Below are 13,246 nucleotides of genomic sequence, written 5' to 3'. Positions count from 1 at the left end.
TCGGCAATACTGAGAATTTTGGTATCTATCCAATACCAAGTAAATACAGGGCTAGTATCGCCAATACCGATACTTTTTACTTGCAATGTCATGATCATTAAATAATATAGTGATTTTGTCTTGAGTTAGTTGATTATGATCAGAATCATCTTTATTTGCCAAGTATGTCCAAAAACACACATGATGGGAAAACACAGCATAAAGATTTTAGCAATATTTTTTTTATTAACTACAACAATAGAAAAAACAACTATAAAAATAATAAAATAATTATTCTACAATAATTGTTTCAGAAAAAAAGTCACTAGTCCAAAATAACATAAACAGTAGCAGTGTAACAAAAATATAAATATAACAAATGAAGATGATTCTGGTTCTGATCACAACAAAATATACCTTTGGACGATATTGTGAAAAATAAAGTCAGTAGTGCAATTAAAGTGGAAACTACAATTGGCTCTCATTCTTAACCTTTGGCTCTCTGCTCACAAAGCCCTCCAAGGAAGAATCCCTTGAGGTGCCCTGTTGGCTCTGTTCCCATATTGACAACAGATTTATAGGTTTTTGTTCAGGAACAGTGACATGTTTACATTCTTCCCTTTTATTGCCCTTCTTCTCTGAGTTACTAACTGTCCCGCATCAGAGAAAATCCTTTCTGCAGGTACCGATGTTACCATTAGTCCCAGCTGTTTCTTTGCAATCTTGCTCAGACATGGAAATGTTGGCTCATTCATTTTCCAGTGGAAATTCGAGTAAATTGCTGGACGACAGAAGAGAAACTGCAGTATCGATCTCATCACGCAAGTATCGATCCGATACCAATACTCACATTGGTATCGATAGTATCGATATTTAGATCAATACGCCCACCCCTATACGGCAGTCAATAGACAACCACGAGCTATAGGGTTAGTCACGCTTATTTCCGTTAATTAATAAATGGTAGTGTCGCGTTGCGTTATGGGCTGTATATAACAGATTGTCCACGAAGGATTCTTCGAGCTTTTATGGCATCCCAGACACATGCAGCCATATTACGTCAAACAACTGGAACCATATTGACCAACCATGTTTGCTTTCAGCACTTTATATAGTCATGATAACACACTCAACTTTGTAATAACTTGTTTTGCAATATAATAGTATGGTATTAGATATATTGTACATATTTAATTATATCTGGCACAAACAAACAAAAGATATCTCACATTAGGTAATAACTTGCATCTCACTCTTAAATTCTTGATGCCTCCGTAACTGTTGGTGATAGTTTACCTCTTAAGTAGAGTACAATTGTATACAAATTACAAATGAATATGGGCCGTATAATATGCAAATATACATCACTTATGAAAATGTTTTGCTGTCTGAACATTTTCCAATCAACAGTTGAATAATTGACACTTACTTCTATGCATCAAGAGAGTTGTAGACTTTTATGAAATCTTTTGTGTAGGCCGAAATTAAAAGTTGTCAATCAAATCCAGTCCCCTCCAAAAGTATTGGAATGGCAAGTTCAATTCCTTTGTTTTTGTTGTATACTGAAGACATTTGGGTTTCAGATCAAAAGATGAATATGTTCAGTAAAATTTCAGAATTCCAGCTTTCATTTCATGATATTTACAGCTAGATGTGTTAAACAACTCAGGACAGAGCACCTTTTGTTTGAAGCCACCCACTTTTCAAGTGAGCAAAAGTATTGGAGACCGATATAAGACCTTCCACTTTTTTCCCCTGATGAAGTCCTTTGTTGTGTTGGCAGTGTGTTTTCGGTCATTGTCTTGCTGTATGATGAAGCTTCTCCCAATTAGTTTGGATGAATTTTTCTTTAAATTGCCAAAAGATCGTCCTGAGTTATTTAACACATCTAGATGTAGATACCATGAAATGAAAGCTGGAATTCTAAACTTTTGTCTCATATTCCTTTTCTGATCTGAAACCAGATGTTTTCAGTATACAACAAAGACAAAGGAATTGACCTTGCCATTCCAATACTTTTGGAGGGGATGGAATATCCCCTGTCAGGCCAGGTAGACGGATTCGGGATACATTTGAGCAAAACTTCATATTTAAGGCAAATTTTGGTTGCCGCTGTTGTACAGAAGCTTTGCTGTATATCTTTGCTTGGCATCAGCTGGCCCAAACTTGCATATTGCGATAAAATCTTTGCCAAATTTTCCCAACTTTGAGTGTTGCCTGAATTTCAAAATTATTTACCAAAATAAATCAATTGAATAATCCGTTCCAGGATCAAATTGTCACCTTTAGAAACCTGTTAAGGTGGAATATCTGTCCTATATTTGTTTAAAAAAATAAATATATAAAAAGTAACCACAGTAACCCCCCCCCCCCCCCACCCCCATTATAACAAAGAGTGTTCTAGTACAGTAGAAGTACACACACGCGCACCCAACAGTCTTTTCGTCCTGGCATGTGCCTCACTTAAAGCCCCCTCTGTATAGGGGCCTTTGTGGAGGCCTGGCATTCATGTGCAGATAGCATAGATGCCCCAATGCCCCCACCTTAATTCACACACCATACCCCCAAGCTCCTATAGGGCCTTAAACATACAAGCATCATCATGTCATCATACCGTTGAAAGAAAAAATATACTATTCTACCACAAATATGAGGTTATACAACGCAACTTGTGCACAAGACTACAATAACACTTCATAAAAATGAAACTTGCGAGTGTTTAATCTACTCCAGTACATGGCAAAACCACAGTTTTTCCAATTTCTGAAGAATTCAATTAAGCACCATTCATCTGTCAAAAAAATTAATGTTTTTTTCCCCCTTTACTTTTGAGGTCAGCCTGTCTAATAAAACATGGTAAAGTAGTCCCAGATTTATCGCAGGGGTTATGTTCGAGAAATCCCCTCGATAGACAAAATTTGCAAAGTAGCGGCCATATTTATTTTATTATTTACATTTTAAAGTTTTATGCAGAATACAAATACAAAATATGCATGTGAGGTGCATGTATTATTTTGTCCTCTTGGGGTCACCATCCTCACATTCTACACCAGGGGTCACCAATATGGTGCCCACAGGCACAAGATTGACCCCCCCCCCCCCCAAAAAAAAAAGGACCACATGAGTAGCTGCCTGTTCTAAAGATAGCTGACCAGTTTAGGGACATTGTGATTTCCTACAAAAGTTGTAAATGTGGTCATTTAAAAATCATGACTGTATGCATAATGTTAAAACTGAAACAACTTTAGTCATATTTTACTGAGCAGCCATGACATAGATCTTGCAAAATCTTACTTTGTTGCAAAGCTACCGATACATTGTAACAAGTTAATTTCTAATCTCTCTCTGTGGTGGCATCACAATGAAAGTGGCCCTAAAACTTGAGTTAAGAGTCTCACAAGATTTTCTGAGGTGTCACGCATCAACTTTAGGAGTACAACTGTGCATCCTTGTTCAAAATGGTGAGCTAGCTCTGGAAAAAAATTTAGGCCAAAATTATCAGTTGATACCAACAAATCTTCATTGCAATGCAAAGAGACTGAAGTGTTGACGTCATTTTCTGTAAACATCTCTACGATTGTGGCCCGAACACTGCAAGCAGCTTTTCCCCCAAAGTTCATTCTTGACTTTGAAGTCCTCTTAATTTTTTCCAGAGGAGAATAGATTACTTTTGAGCAACTACTTGGTGCCTTTTAGTGTCCTAATATCCAGCTACTGCTTGTCCATTGTTTCCAAAACAGAGCAAAATTGGGTGCTTCTGGGCATTTCAATGGTACTATAGTTCTCTGTTGATCGTGGTCTTGGGTCCAAATTTACCGCGGTAGCCTTTTGACACCTGGCAGCCTGGCTGAGGACCTTGAGCTGGTGCAGCAGGGCGAGTCTGAGCTCCCGGCAGCGCAAGGCGTACAAAAGGGGGTTGATGGCTGAGTTGAGGAGGCAGAGGGTGCTGCAGAAGGCGAAGGCCCTCTGCTGGGTGCGGGTCAGCACCACAGCCACGTCGGCTAGCATGAAGGATAGCGCCGGAAGCCAGCAACCCACCAGGGTTAGCATGATCAGGCTGAAGGTGCGCGCCAGCCGGATGTCCATCCTCATGCGTACGTGGCCTGCCCTTGCCGCCCCCTGGAGGATGCTCATGGAGGCCTCATGGCGGTGGGCCTTCCACAGGATCAGGACATAAGCCCCCAGGATGAGCGCCAGAAGGACCAGGATGAAGCTGGTCCAGCAGGCCAGGTAGCCCCGACTGATGTAAGGGAAGAGGCGGGAGCAAGGGGACGCCAACCCGGTGGGACATGTCCAGCCCATCAGCGGCAGCGAGGAGATAAAGACTGTGGCGCTCCAGAGGGAGAGTAGCCCCAGAAGGGCTCGGCGGCGTGTCAGCAACACCTTGTAGCTGGACGGCCAGTGGATGCACAGGTAGCGGTCCAGGGCGGTCAGCAGCAGGCTCCCCACAGAGTTGGTGAAGGCCATGGTGACGCCACCCAGCTTGAATAGGTAGGCAGTGGGGCTGTCGCTGCGCCGGAACAGGTGGAAGTCCAGGAAGCTGGTGGTGAAGAAGCAGCTGGCGAAGACGTCAGCCAGCGCCAGGTTGCCAATGAAGAGATAGGAAGGATGATGACGCAGCGAAGCCGTGGCCACGATCAAGCCCAGGATGAGGGCATTCTCCAGCAGAGTGATGGGGCCAGCCAGGAAACAGATGGAGCCGATGGCCGTCTTTTCTGCGGCAATCAGGACCATGTAGCATTCCAGGTGCTCGCAGGACCTGTTGACTGGGAGAAAGTCTTCAATATGGATCAATTGAAACCAAGACATTCAGTGCATCTACTGATGACTCCTTACAAGGGGTGTAACTTTACAAACATAGCACAAAAAGTAAGGAAATTTGTGTTTGGTAGAAAATCATTTCACTGTTGTAACAATGCTTCTTGCAAAAAAAATGTATACTGTTGGAAAGCTTATTTTCAAATTGTGCCACATTTGTAAAGAAAATGCACTTTACATTTGTAAAGAAGTTGCACTAATGAAAACTTTGCCAAATCTTCTCTGCCCTTGCCAAACAGCTTATTTTGCTGTTGCCGTCGACTCTTGTTTTGAGCTTCCGCTGCTGTCTGGAACACGTGCACAGGAACCTGAACATGTGGAGGAACATTGTTCAGCGAGCAGTCCAGATTCTGGGGTCAAAGTGTGCCCAAGATGCAGAGAATGATTGCTGCACCGATAGAGTAACATCTTTTGGTCGAGACAGCGTGATGGTGTTGGTGCGCCAAAAACGAGGCTTTTTATCATTGGAGGCAATGTCAATCCAGAGACATATTGAGATGTGATTCCGAAACCTGTGGAAATCCCATATCGCCATGGTCTGGGACCGAACCTCCAAGATGATGACAACGCTAGTCCCCACAGAGCAGGGTTTACCAGAGACTACTTCCAAAATTTGTGAGTGGAGAGGATGCAATGTCCTGTTCTTAACCCCATTAAACACTGGTGGAATTAGCTTGGGTGTGCTGTTCGTGACACAACAATGTTGGCTGACTTGTAGCAAATGTGTCATGAACAGAACAAAGGACAGGACCCAAAATGCACGACTCCAATTCAAATGGATAGTTTCAAAAAGAGAGGCTTAATAAACTGGTAGAGGTCGGTATACAGGCAGGCAATCCCCAAAGGCAACAGTATCCAAAAAACGTGAGGCAAAAAGGCAAGGTCAATAATCAGAACAGGGTCTAGTCTTACTATGAGTCGGTGACGTGGAAACAAGGAATGCTGGAACGTGACAACATGGTACAACGAACTGGCGACCAGAAAGAATGAGACACGAGGTTAAATGCATGGGGTAATTAGGGTAAACGAAGCACAGGTGGGGAAGATGCTCTCAGGATCAGGTGTGTACGAGACAGGGCGAAGACAACAACCAGAACACACACCCATGACAAAATGTTGCTTTACGATTGGTGTGCCACCCCACAGCAGTGTGTGACGGAGGACGTACCAGGCTGTTGTGGCTGTGTAATGTTCTTCAACACGCTACTGAGACTCCTGAATGTTTAAGGAATACATTGTTAAATTGCCACTGTATCTGGTGTCTTCAAACTTAAATCATCCAATCTACCAAACAAAAGTCAACGTCAACAGCAAAAAAAAAAAAAAAAAAGTCTGGCATTGGCAGCGATTTGGGCAATTTACCATGGGCGCAACCCTCATATTCAGGTCTGCTGCTCCTCCCACAAATTAATGTTCCTTACAAATATGGCACCATTTAACAGGTTAATAAACAACCTGTCCAACAGTATAAGATTTACAGCAAAGAGGCATTTTTATAACAAAGATATAATTTACCAAACAACATTTCCTTACTTTTTGTGCTATCTTTATAAACTGGAGAAATGGACATGAGACTTGAGTCATAGACATGGGACTCAACTTGGACTCCGGATTTAACTTGGGAAATGAAGTGTTATATACGGGTTAGATAAATCGGCCAATACAGTGATCCCCCGTTTATCACGGGGGATACGTTCCAGATCAAGCCATAATAGCTGAAAATACAGTTCAGGATGTACCCTGCCTCTTGGCCCAAAGTCGGCCACTCCTTACCCAATGGAGCCGACGCATTTTCCTCGACTTGGGTGAGTCCTAAAGAAGCGGCAACCTCCCATTCCTCCATTTTAGTCCTTTAACTTTGCACCACCAACATGAGTGTCTTCATATCGCTTTGGGACAAAAACGAAAAACGCAGACAAGGAAGTTAGGAACGGGAATGTGCAACGACTTGTTTAATTGAGAACACTATGTCTTCATCAATTCATATGAAGACGTTGATAATTTTCCAAAATGGCTGCCAGCTCATGGACTAGTCTCACATTACACATACAATTTGACGGAATTGTGTCCAATTTTTGGGAGGAAGTATGTGCCTCCTCAAGGAGCACAAAATTCTAGCATATCTCGATAAACCTCAGTGTGTCACGCATCAGAGGATTAACTATGCATGTGTGTGGTTGTTTTGCCTTTTCTTTGGGTTTTGTGGCTGGAGCAGCGAAATTGACATTAAAATAAGACTAAAGAGACTTTTTTTGCGCTAAAATAATCACGTTATCACTGTCATACATCGAGCAAAATGTCAAACCTCATGGACGCAATTAGCACGTTTTCCACTTCGACAGCAATAAAGAGCGGATGTTTCCTGCCGGGGGAGGGAGGGGAAAAAAACAATAACAACAATAATAAGCAGAAAATGCAATTACGTGTCCTCTCTGTCAATATTGAACTTAGACCTGAGAGGGAACATTGACATTTTTAAAGCAAGGTGGAAAGTCATTTGGAGCTCAGAGCAAACAGATAATGATCATTACAGCCTCATGCTGAACAGACAGTGTCTCGAACATTGTGGCCATAAACACAGGAGACAATGGCTTGGATGTATTTTTAAAATAGTTTACATACGGCACACAAAAAAAAATTGCTATATTATATTATTATGACACCAAACTCACTATTTTTGTCAATCTTTCAAAAGGCTGTGCTTCCTGTCGATGAGAATGCACAAGGCCACCCCTTGGTGGACACACTCGTAATCAGAAAGTAAAGGTCATTTTATTAATTTTATTAAGATTTTATTAATCTTTTCGTCTATATGCAATGAATAGATTGAGGATTGGGCCAGAGTAATAAATAAAGCGGCCATTAATGGGAGTAGCCTGTGAGAGTCATATTTTTAGGAACAAAAATTCAATTAATACAAGGCACCCATTTTTAAGTGGTCTCACATTTAGATTTAAAAATATATACAAAATATAAATACTAGAATATAAACATAAAATAAAAACATTTTAAACTGTAAATAAAAATAACAGTATAAATGCTAAAATTTGTAAGCATCATTTATATTAACAGTATACTGTATAACATAAAGAAACATGCAAATGTATACAATAGTAAAAGAAAAATCTAAATACTAAAATGATATGAATCAATTAATATGAAATCTTGTAAATCGTGTAATCTTATAAATAATAAAATAATTGTTTAATATTTATATATAACAAAAAAATGCATAACCAAAAGGTGTATAATACTAAAATATCAAAGCATAATTTATTTAGAGCATGTAGTCTCATATAAGTACAAATCAAATAGAAATAATGAAATGTATAACATCAAAGTACAATAGCAATAAATATATTTAATATAAATAAACAGACAAATGGCAATATCAAGCATAATGTGTGTATAAAATCCATATACACAACAAATTAATTACATTGTTTGAATATATAAACACTTCAGGGTAAATTTTAAAAAAGATGCGACAAATGATGAAGTGCTTTAATTATGGGAAAGTTGAGTTTTGCTCATTTCCTATTCAATAGAAATACACTTTATGAACATCCCCATTTCACGGCTGAAATGTGACGTTGAGTCACCGTCTTACTGTTTCCACATGCAACGAGCTCAGCAGAAAGTGGTTTTCCATCTGCATCACATAATGATGACAACTCCAAAAAACTATTGCTGGACAATATTACATCATCATACCTAACAGTTGATGTGTGAAGAACCTCACAGGGGCTTACCTGTTTCTGTGCGCCCTTTCCAGTTTTAGCTGTGTGAACGCAAGAGGTTGGTGAGGGAGGAGAGCAATTAACGACTGGTCAGAGAGAGGCAGAGGGAGATGATTTGAGCTCACATCTTTGTTGTAGGGGAGAAGCTTAGTGCAGCCTGGGTTGCTCGCGGCAGATGTTACGAAAGGGAGTCATGCACACTTCCGGTGCATTTTTTCTAAATTAAATAATCTGTGAGCCATTTATTTTCAAAAGTAACATTTTATTGTGTTAGACATTATATTGACATGTTTTGCAGTTTAAACTATTAATATAAGCAATGATAAAAAAAACATTCGATAGGTGTCAATTACTTCGCTTATTCGCTTACAGGGCTCCACCACAAATAGCAGGGGTTTACTGTTAAAGAAAAAAACTTGTTGGACAGCAATAATTCCAGGAGAGGTGAATCTCAGGTACCTGTATTTTCACGACCATAAGGCGCATTTAAAAGTCTTAAATTTTCTGCAAAATGGACGGTGCGCCTTATAAGGCGACGCGCCTTATGTGTGCACCGAGTTCCATCCATCCATTTTCTGAGCCGCTTCTCCTCACGAGGGTCACGGGCGTGCTGGAGCCTATCCCAGCTGTCATCAGGCAGGAGGCGGGGTACACCCTGAACTGGTTGCCAGCCAATCGCAGGGCACATAGAAACAAACAACCATTCGCACTCACAGTCATGCCTACGGGCAATTTAGAGTCTCCAATTAATGCATGTTTTTGGGATGTGGGAGGAAACCGGAGTGCCCGGAGAAAACCCACGCAGGCACGGGGAGAACATGCAAACTCCACACAGGTGGGGCCGGGGATTGAACCCGGGTCCTCAGAACTGTGAGGCTGACGCTCTAACCAGTCATCCACCGCCCAAAACCTAGACTGAGCCGAGGCGGCACTGTTCAGTGGAAAAGCAGCATTAGCATGTCCATTTAAGTTGGATATAGAGAAGACAATGTTGTTTATACAGAAATTATAACGTCCTGTTCAAAAACTTACACTTTAAGGAATCATTTATGCTGAAAAACTAATTAAAATTGTCGCTTTGTGCCGTTTACACTTGACAACAGCCATTTTTGAGCGTTAAAACGCAAACATTTGAAAATAGGTGTCAATATGATAATCGACAGCGTTACCACAGAGCATCTAAGACCATCAATCGCTAAAAACGCAGTCTCATGGTATTGAAGCGTTCGTGATGTTCAAGCTTCTCCAGCTAATTTACCCCAGAACACTCCCATTACTTACCAAAGTCATCATTTGCAATACACGTGTTGACGAAGGCTTTGTATTCAAAAGACGGTTTCCTCCAGGAAGACACACAGTTGTGTGGTATTTCTTTACGTACTTTAAGACAGTGACATCACACACTACTGGCCTGGAATGCATATTACAGCGCCTTCAGGCTTTTTTCCAGATCATGTTGAAACACACGAAATAGGGTTGTAGCGATGCATGCATTTGGAATTTTGCGATAAGGAACATTCAGTACGGGGTAGAGGTGTAACAAATTCCCACACCATAATATGGGTAAGGGACAGGAAGTATAGTAAAGTAGTAAGTACCTGCCTTGTGCTCAAGACACGTCTGCTGTGCCAACAAACACAGTGCAGCTCAGCCTCTGGCTAGCAGACGTCATGGCTCGAGATATACTTCTGGCAGTATGTCAAATGTAGTCACTAATTTGAAATGAAACCAGTGCAGCAAGAAAAGAATTATAATGATGCAAACACAACTTCCTCTCCAAGCCTCTTCAAAGATAAACAAAGGCCATTGGTGTTTTTATAGAATTATAATTCATTCTGTTCAAACTCTTCCTGTTGTCCTTGTTTACTATTTAACCAAGATTGTTGTATTTTCCCGAAAACAATAAGATTTTCACTGTCATACATTATTTGAATTTAGAAAATTTACTTGCTAAGTTTTCACATTTCCCCCATTTTAAATGTCATGAAATCTGTTCCTGTTGACAAAGAAGAAAAACGTATGTTTTGCATTTTGTTTGCTGACTACAACGTGAACCGAACCATGACCTTCAAATAAAGATACAGGCTGAGCCATTTATGCAGGCTACAAACATTTTAAATCAGTTGTCCCTGAGGAATTCTATCTGAAATCCCAACGTGTGAAAACGGTTACAACCTCAGCCCTTGTCCACCTGTAATTTGAATGAGTGAACTGAACACCACATTCACATCATTGTAACCCATGCAAATGTCCTGTTGATCCTCTTTGTGCTCAAAGGCAACTACAGGACCTTCCCCACAGAGTGAGGGTCTTGGGTGAGCTTGGGGAGAAAAAGTTTATATGCCTGTTGCATTTTAAGAATCAAATGACACAGGTGTGTTGTTTTTTACTATCATCGTCTTGTTTATGCTGACAAATATGGTGACGTGGCCTTCTGCCGGGTCTACGTGACCTGTAGGAAGCCTCAGCGCTGACATACTTTCCTTACATAGTTTAGTACTTGTGATTGTGTCCCCTCCCCCGCCTTCCAGTATGCTCTGCTCTTGTGCAACTTTTAATTGTTGTGCAACTTTTAAAAGTCCACACACTCTCTTCGGGGGGGGGGGAGAGACTCTTGACGGCATGATCTTGCACTCGGTCATGGGGCATCGATCTGTTTTTTTTTTCTTTCTTTACATTTTAAGTGCAAACGTGGTCAAGGTCATACTAGCCGTGACGTACGGAATAGAGGTACAAACAGCATAACACAGGGTTCTCAAACTGAGGAAAGGGGGGCAAGTTGTTTGGAAGCTATTGGATGTCAGAGAGACGCACCGATTCTTTGTGCTCCTCTGTGTCGTTGAAATGAGACGTTTTCTTTGTGCTGATATACAACCCCAATTCCAACGAAGTTGGGACGTTGTGTTAATCATAAATAAAAACAGAATACAATGATTTGCAAATGATGTTCAACCTATATTTAATTGAATATGCTACAAAGACAATCTATTTAATGTTCAAACTGATAAACTTTATTGTTTTTAGCAAATAATTATTTACTTAGAATTTTATGTCTGTAACACGTTCCAAAAAAGCTGTGACAAGTGGCAAAAAAGACCGAGAAAGTTGAGGAATGCTCATCTAACACCTGTTTGGAACATCCCACAGGTGAACAGGCAAATTGGGAACAGGTGGGTGCCATGATTGGGTATAAAAGGAGCTTCCCTGGATTGCTCAGACATTCACAAGCAAAGATGGGGCGAGGTTCACCTCTTTGTGAACAAGTACGTGAGAAAATAGTCGAACAGTTTAAGGACAATGTTCCTCAACGTACAATTGCAAGGAATTTAGGGATTTTCATCATCTACGGTCCATAATGTCATCAAAAGGTTCTGAGAATCTGGAGAAATCACTGCATGTAACCGGCAAGGCCGAAAACCAACATTGAATGCCCGTGACCTTCGATCCCTCGGGCGCCACTGCAACAAAAATTTGACATCAATGTGTAAAGGATATCACCACATGGGCTCAGAAACAATTCAGAAAACCAATGTCAATAAATACAGCATAAATACATCCGTAAGTGCAACTTGAAACTCTACTATGCAAAGCAAAAGCCATTTATTAACAACACCCAGAAATGCCGCCGTCTTCTCTCGGCCGAGCTCATCTAAGATGGACTGATGAAAAGTGGAAGTGTTCTGTGGTCCGATGAATCCACATTTCAAGTTGTTTTTGGAAATTGTGGACGTCGTGTCCTCCGGGCCAAAGAGGAAAAGAATCACCCAGGACTGTTATGGATGCAAAGTTCAAAAGCCAGCATCTGTGATGGTATGGAGCTGTGTTAGTGCCAATGGCATGGGTAACTTACACATCTGTGAAGGCACCAGTAATGCTGAAAGGTACATACAGGTTTTGGAGAAACACATGCTGCCATCCAAGCAACATCTTTTTCAGGGATGTCCCTGCTTATTTCAGCAAGACAATGCCAAACCACATTCTGCATGTGTTACAACAGCGTTGCTTTGTAGTAAAAGAGTGCGGGTACTCGACTGGCCTGCCTGCAGTTCAGACCTGTCTCCCATTGAAAATGTGTGGCGCATTATGAAGCGTAAAATACAACAACGGAAACCCCGGACTGTTGAACACCTGAAGCTGGACATCAAGCAAGAATGGGAACGAATTCCACATACAAAGCTTCAACAATTAGTGTTCTCAGTTCCCAAACGTTTATTGAATGCTGTTAAAAGAAAAGGTGATTTAACACAGTGGTAAACATGACCCTGCCTCATCTTTTTTTGGAACGCGTTGCAGCCATAAAATTCTAAGTTCATCATTATTTGCTAAACATAATAAAGTTTATCAGTTTGAACATTAAATATCTTGTCTTTGTAGTGTATTCAATTAAATATAGGTTGAACATGATTTGCAAATCATTGTATTGTTTTTATTTATGTTTAACACAACGTCCCAACTTCATTGGAATAGGGGTTGTAGTTCGTGTCATTAAAGATGATTTCATATGAGGTTTGGTGTTTCGAATTTTCCTTTGTACAGTTTGTATGTTCTCCCCATGCTTGCGTGGGATTTCTCAGGGTACTCCGGCTTCCTCCCACATTCCAAAACCATGAATGTTGGGTTCATTGGAGATTAAATTGTCCATACGTCTGAATTGTTGTTTGTCTATACGTGGCCTGTGGCAAAGAAAATGATAAAATGTAGGGGTGGCA

General features: G+C 40.8%; 1 protein-coding gene across 2 annotated transcripts; it reads right to left on the bottom strand.

Moving 5' to 3' along the window:
- Positions 1 to 3,673: 3,673 nt before the first annotated feature.
- On the bottom strand, positions 3,674 to 11,441 carry cnr2 (cannabinoid receptor 2). Of its 2 annotated transcripts, XM_061675690.1 has the most exons (3): positions 11,352 to 11,441; positions 6,571 to 6,686; positions 3,674 to 4,745 (listed from the first exon to the last, which is right to left on the bottom strand). In XM_061675690.1, exons 2-3 carry the CDS (start codon positions 6,638 to 6,640, stop codon positions 3,691 to 3,693), a joined length of 1,125 nt encoding a protein of 374 aa, XP_061531674.1. In that variant the 5' UTR covers positions 6,641 to 6,686; positions 11,352 to 11,441; the 3' UTR covers positions 3,674 to 3,690. The 2 variants fall into 2 exon arrangements, with proteins under 2 accessions (XP_061531674.1, XP_061531675.1); XM_061675691.1 differs by lacking the exons at positions 6,571 to 6,686; positions 11,352 to 11,441 and adding an exon at positions 8,550 to 8,615.
- Between the last annotated feature and the right edge of the window lie 1,805 nt (positions 11,442 to 13,246).

Source organism: Phycodurus eques, chromosome 4 (genome assembly GCF_024500275.1).
Source record: "Phycodurus eques isolate BA_2022a chromosome 4, UOR_Pequ_1.1, whole genome shotgun sequence".
Taxonomy (NCBI): Eukaryota; Metazoa; Chordata; class Actinopteri; order Syngnathiformes; family Syngnathidae; genus Phycodurus; species Phycodurus eques.
This window is presented reverse-complemented; position numbering and strand designations above follow the sequence as displayed.

Coding starts and splice junctions, on each gene's coding strand:
- cnr2 (XM_061675690.1), bottom strand. CDS start 6,640: ATGGAGGAATGGGAGGTTGCCGCTTCTTTAGGACTCACCCAAGTCGAG. Junction 4,746..6,570: donor AAATGCGTCGGCTCCATTGG/GTAAGGAGTGGC, acceptor ACTTTCTCCCAG/TCAACAGGTCCTGCGAGCAC.